The sequence below is a fragment of the Misgurnus anguillicaudatus genome, chromosome 22, assembly GCF_027580225.2.
Source record: "Misgurnus anguillicaudatus chromosome 22, ASM2758022v2, whole genome shotgun sequence".
NCBI classification, from domain to species: Eukaryota; Metazoa; Chordata; class Actinopteri; order Cypriniformes; family Cobitidae; genus Misgurnus; species Misgurnus anguillicaudatus.
In genome coordinates this window covers 27,410,659-27,416,922 of record NC_073358.2, presented here as the reverse complement: position 1 = coordinate 27,416,922, position 6,264 = coordinate 27,410,659, and the positions used below count along the sequence as shown (strand labels likewise).

The 6,264-nt window shown below is 35.6% G+C and overlaps 1 protein-coding gene across 1 annotated transcript; it reads left to right on the top strand.

Annotated features, from left to right (window-relative positions):
- The first annotated feature begins 3,367 nt into the window (after positions 1-3,367).
- apoa1a (apolipoprotein A-Ia) lies at positions 3,368-5,247 on the top strand. Its single transcript, XM_055199793.2, has 4 exons — positions 3,368-3,462; positions 3,574-3,625; positions 4,081-4,225; positions 4,469-5,247. The coding sequence occupies exons 2-4, from the start codon at positions 3,583-3,585 to the stop codon at positions 5,073-5,075; spliced, it is 795 nt and encodes a 264-aa protein (XP_055055768.2). The 5' UTR covers positions 3,368-3,462; positions 3,574-3,582; the 3' UTR covers positions 5,076-5,247.
- Positions 5,248-6,264: the final 1,017 nt, after the last annotated feature.

Below are 6,264 nucleotides of genomic sequence, written 5' to 3'. Positions count from 1 at the left end.
TGCCTTGAGTACCTCACTGCTTTTATAAAATGGTTACTACACAATATTAAAGTAAAAAAAATATTAGTGCAACTTTCATGAAGTTAAATCAATAAAAGCATTCCTTCTGCTAGAAAAAATAGTCCCTGACTGCGAACAATAACATGAAAGCTCAAATAAAAACAATAAACTTTCCTCAAACTTTGTCTCATTATATGTTTATGTGTTGCTAAAGGTGTTGTTAAGGGCGCAGTGATATTAAATAGAACTACTGGGTGAAGCGGTCATAGTAGTGTTTTATCGTGAATAAAGCACACCTATTGACCAATCAGAATCAAGGATTGGAACTAACCGTTTTATAAATATATATATACACACACACACACACACACACATATATATAAACACATATTCATACATATACAAAATGTGACATGCCCAAAATGCTAAAAAAAAATAAAGCCAAAAGTCTTAACTAGTTTTAATTTAAGTTTTACCAACAAAGACCACTGGGTGTCATTAGTTGGCTGCTTGGCTGCATACTATTGTCCCAAATTAATCAATTACTGTCACTGCAATATTATTACTGCATAAAGGTTTTGAAATATGAAAACTACATTCTTATACAGTTTGTCAAGATTATTTTGGGCTTAGAATAGGATATTAGTGTTACAAATATATCATAACAACTTGGGCTTACCATTTCATTTATTCCTTATTTTCCTAATTTTTTTTTATATAATTGCAGGTGTTGTCCTCTATAATTTTTAATGCTTGTTTTGTGTATTTTTTAAATAATTTTAAAATAAATGTAGGCCTATGTAAAGCAATTCCCTACAGAACTACCAGTGTGCAGAGTTTAGCCCAATTCCTGCTGCAACACATATCTCAAAAAACCCCGATAAGCTGATTTATCAAAGATTAGCTGATTGTTACCTAAGAATGGCAATACAGAATCTACTTGGTAAAAAACGCAGCATGGGCTTCATGAACAATTTACTTTTTTATGTTTTAAATCTTAGTTAGCGTCTAAAAGCCTTATAATGTTAGAGGATCAACCTGGGTTAAATGGCTTTTGGTTTCATTTTCTACAAAGCACAAAATATATTAACAAACACTTAATATATGTTGTCAAAATATGACAGATTTGTACAGATACTTTATGAATAAGAATAGCAAATAATTTATAGGTAATTGAATCATTCAGTAAATCAAATTACAAACACATTCATCCTCTGCCCTTTCTGTACTATAGCTAGCATGCTCAAGTCTACCGAAGATAACATTTGCTGCAGAATTGTGCAACCTCTGTTCAAATACCTAATTCAACCTAAAAATCATAATATTTCCTCCAAATCCTTTAGCTCTATGCAGCAGAGTATCCTTGTGAAAGAATGATGTGAACTTAAGTCACACTTATCCATTAATTCTTAAATCATTTATAGTTTTTATAATTAATTATTGACCAAGAAATGTTCAGGTCAAGAGATATCAAGATTCTGCATTGAAATCATATTGCAGTGTGTTGCGATGCAAGAAAGTGCTCGATGTGTAATTGTAAATTTTTATAGCATCTGATATGACAGGACTCCATGTAGGCTACTGTAGGCCGAACGCACTGTGAAGACATGATAGTGTAGTATACTTAACTGCTGATGATGACGTGTGCCCATAGAGCCCTGCTGATACATGCGTACGCAAACTAGACCTTGTCCTTTAACTAAAGATAATTCATTAAATAATTAGTATGCTGTTGCTTGTAGACACAGGTGACCGTATAAACACATCTGTTTTGTCCTTTGGTTTTTATCAAATATAGCTACTAAACAAGACAATCAAGACAATCCTGAGGGAATTTTACTCGACAATGTGAACTGTTGAGTAAATCAAGAGACATGAGATAACTTCTTGATCAATGAACCCTGAGGCCTTTGGTTGGGTGGCAGTTGATAAGACGGGATTTGGAGCAGCAGAATAAAGAAGTGGAGATCAAGGTTTGCTACACGTAGCTAAATGTTTTGAGATAACCTCACAGTCCTGTCATGCTTTCATCATGCCTTTACTCATCATGTTTTTACTCATCATGTTTTTAACAGATTGCTGTGTCTTAAAATACAATACCTACACTGTAAAAATACTTTGCTGCCTTAAAATTTTTTGTTGAATTAACTCGGATTTACAAGCCATTTCAACTTACTATTATTTAACTTGACTAGAGATGAGTTGTTATAACTACAGGTGAGTTGTTATAACTTATAAAATTAAGTTGACTTTTCTCGGCTGTATTTTGTAGGTTGTGACAACTCATCTCTGTAGACATGACTTGTGAATCTGAGTTGATTTGAGGCAGCAAAGTATTTTTACAGTGCAATACCATACACTGTAAAAAATTTCTGTAGAAATTACAGTATTACTGGGTATTACTGGCAACTAGCTGTCAGTAACTTACTGTAGATTTTACATTTATGTTATTTACTGGCAACAGTTTGTTCAAAGTTTAATGAACATGAAACATTTTTGTTTTTATCTTTTACAGTAAGTTACTGGCAACCAGCTACATAATTACAGCTAATTTTTTATAGTGTATAAATGCATGACATTACTATATGCTTAAATATTTTTGTTATGTATTGCTGTAGTAACTGATCACTTGTATTCAGAATATGCACTGTAGAAGTGCTTTGATGCCTTGGATTTTTTTGTTGAATTAACTCGGAGTCATTTCAACTTACTATTATTTATCTTGACTAGAGATGAGTTGTTATAACTACAGGTGAGTTGTTATAACTTATAAAATTAAGTTGACTTTTCTCAACTACGTTTTATAAGTTGTGACAATTCATCTCTGTTGACATGACTTGTAAATCTGAGTTGATTTAACAGAGAATTTTGAGGCAGCAAAGTGTTTTTTGCAGTGTGTGAATTTTCCATTTAAAATTTCCAAATGCTAAAGTGAATGTTTTGTGTCTCAGAACTGAGAAGCTTGCCACCAAATCTTCCACTATTGTTCCAATACAATGAATTATATATCATATTCAAAGTGATTTGACAAATACAGTAAAGAACAATATTGTGATTTCATTTTAAAGCTTTGCTTATAACACCACATACTACATATTTGTAGACACCTATTTGTATCCCGATAATAAGGCTCCCAAATAAACAGATCAGTATAACTTCTAAAATCACATAAATGAATAATATCTTAAAATATTAAGATTTCTGACAGTAACAATATCACTGACTATTTAACATACAAATGTCAACCAAAAAACAGTGCATACAAGTGCATGTCAACACATCGATGCGTCACGCACTTTGTTTGGGTTTTATCCTGTAAGATCTAAATTCTTATTGCACTTACCCTTTGAACCTCTGATATGTACGAGGACAGGGTTCCAGTTCCACACACACGGTCCCTGCCCTATAAAAGCCCTTTACCTCTGCCGTCCAATCTCGATCATTCAGAGCAGCATCACTCAGGTAAGAGCTTAAACCAGCAGGAAGAGTACGGAGAGGGGGAACGCAGGGAAAGGGATTGAAGAAAAGATTTTAAAGTATCAAGCAATCCTTTAACAATGTTTTATCTTTCAGGGCTTAATCATGAAATTTGTGGCTCTTGCACTAACTCTTCTCCTGGCTTTGGGTGAGTAACTTCACTTTTTTTCAGATAAACGTTACCACAAATCAGTTTTCTTTAGTAATATGTTTTAATAATTAAATAAATTGTTAAGAGAAAAAAATGAAGTTGATGCATGTTAATGCTTTTGAAAATTTAACCATGTAAGTTTCCAAAAATGGTCTTGGTGTTGGGGTGTATGCTTCCAAAAAGCACCTTCAACATTCACAGCAGCTTTCTTTTGAACAAAAAGTTTTTTATTGTAGAAAAAATGTTTGAAAGACTATTAGGAAAGAAAGAAATGACAAACTTTGACTTTAAAGGTTCTTTGGAAAACCAAAAGTAATTCTGTATATGGCATTGAAGAACCCATTAAGAACCTTATTACGGAGTGTTTATGTAGTGTCACAGGGTTTATAGGGTTTGATGTCCTTACTATTCTCCCTGAGTTTTCTGAAGGTTTTTCTTGTGGGTCTTCTCAGGTTCCCAGGCCAGTTTCCTGCAGGCTGATGCTCCCTCCCAGCTGGAGCACTACAAGGCAGCAGCCTTGGTGTATCTGACCCAGGTCAGGGAACAGGCCCAAAAAGCTCTTGAAAACTTGGACGGTACCGACTATGAGCAATACAAGTAAGAGATACTACTCATCATAACCTCTTAGAACTCATCTCTACATTTCCTGCTTCTCAATTTCACTAATATCTACTCAAAAACTTTAAAATATTACCTTGCTCTTTTTACCTCTTCAATTCTGCTACCTCAGTCATATACTGCATATTTCTATACATTTTGCATATCTCTTCATAGTGCGTTCTCCAGTTTTAACAGCAGCTACATGTTTGAGTTTAAATTCATATTCTGATTTCTCCCTAGGGTGAAACTTTCAGAGAGCCTCACCAAACTACAGGAATATGCCCAGTCCACCTCGCAGTCTCTGACTCCCTACACAGAGAGCTTCTCCAACCAGTTCTTGGAGACCACCAAGCAGCTGCAGGAGCGCGTCATGACCGATATTGAAGAACTCCGTACCAAACTGGAGCCCGCCCGCGCCGAGCTGCACGTGGTGCTGGAGAAGCACATGGAGGACTACCGTCAGAAGCTGGAGCCCGTCTTCCAAGAGTACCTGACCCTGAATCGTGAAAACAGCGAGAAGCTGCGTGCCAAGCTGCAGCCCATGATGGATGAGATGAAAGAGAAGATTGAGACCAATGTTGAGGAGACCAAGTCTAAACTGATGCCCATGGTGGAGGCCGTACGCACCAAGCTGACCGAGCGCCTGGAGGAGCTGAGGACCATGGCTGCCCCATATGCGGAGGAATACAAGGAACAGCTTGTGAAGGCTGTTGAGGAGGCCAAGGAGAAGCTTAACCCACACACCCAGGACCTGCAGACCCGTGCGGAGCCTTACGTGGAGGAATTTAAGGCCAAGTTTGCAGTTTGGTATGACGCCATTGCCAAAGCCATCCAGGAACAAATGTAAGAACACAGCAAGGACTCTGCACATAGATACTCGCGAGCAACAAAAACAACAAATGTTTTGAGTATGTTCTCTGTGTATGTAGATACAAGGCATGTGTGTTTTGTGTTTGAAATGCTCATGTTAAATAAAATCCTTGTGATGTAATGCAAGCAAATAAAAAAAACGATCATAATCTTTGAGTCAGTGTTTACTTCCACTAAGATGCTTTGAAACACTTTGTTGTGTGATCACAATATAATGCTAGTTTTAATTCAAAATTATAATGTATTTAATGTATTTACATCTTATTAAAGGCTACAATAACACACACACACACACACACACACACACACACACACAGAAGAGTTTGGATCCAAAACGCAATAAATCCATTTTGACTAATTTCGGTAAAAATGTGTTTTCTATACCAAGAAAGTGACAAGATGAAATCCACTATTTTCTGTTACAAACTTTTACATAGCATCTTTGGGTGATAATAACATAAAAATTTCAAATCCAGAATTTGATTTTCAAAGATTTATTATAAAAACTGATTATTTTTATCCACACAATGCAATAAATCCACGACAAATTTTTCAAAATGCTATAAATCCATTGAATCAATTTATAAATGTGCATTCATCTTTGCCATGATATATTCATTTAGTTGACTAGTGGTATACACTAAATGATCACGAAGAACAAAGTAGATGAGGAAAACTAGGATTCTGTGTGTATTTAAAGCACCACCATTGTTGTTAACAATGAGTGGAATGGTGTGCTGTGATTGGTTAAGTGGATTTATTGCATTCTGCAGAGGAGGACGACTGGCGTTTATCGCGTTTTGGGAAAAAAGATAACACGACGGATATTAGACTTCAGTCTCCTCAAAAAAGCTCAAGATGTGTTTCGTTCGAAGAGAGGTCACACTAAAGACATTTAGTTCTGAAAATTGTTATGTTTTTCATTTTGTGTACATATTTCCTGTTTGTATCTAAAAAAGAGTGAAAAATAATTAGGGATAGACATTAAAGGGACACTTCACCCATTTGCATAAAGCTTTGTATAGTTAGAACTCCAGTCATGTTTTTGAATGGCCGTGCATCATTTCCTCAGTTGCCACTGAGAGAGGAGAAATACAGATTTCAGTGTTGCACTTCCTACTTTCAATGATGTAAAATCATAACTTTGCATCACTGAAAGCAGGAAG

Excerpts from the sequence above, each read along its gene's own strand:
- apoa1a (XM_055199793.2), top strand. The coding sequence starts at position 3,583 with ATGAAATTTGTGGCTCTTGCACTAACTCTTCTCCTGGCTTTGG. Across the intron at positions 3,626-4,080 it reads AACTCTTCTCCTGGCTTTGG|GTTCCCAGGCCAGTTTCCTG; the intron begins GTGAGTAACTTC and ends GGGTCTTCTCAG. Across the intron at positions 4,226-4,468 it reads ACCGACTATGAGCAATACAA|GGTGAAACTTTCAGAGAGCC; the intron begins GTAAGAGATACT and ends ATTTCTCCCTAG.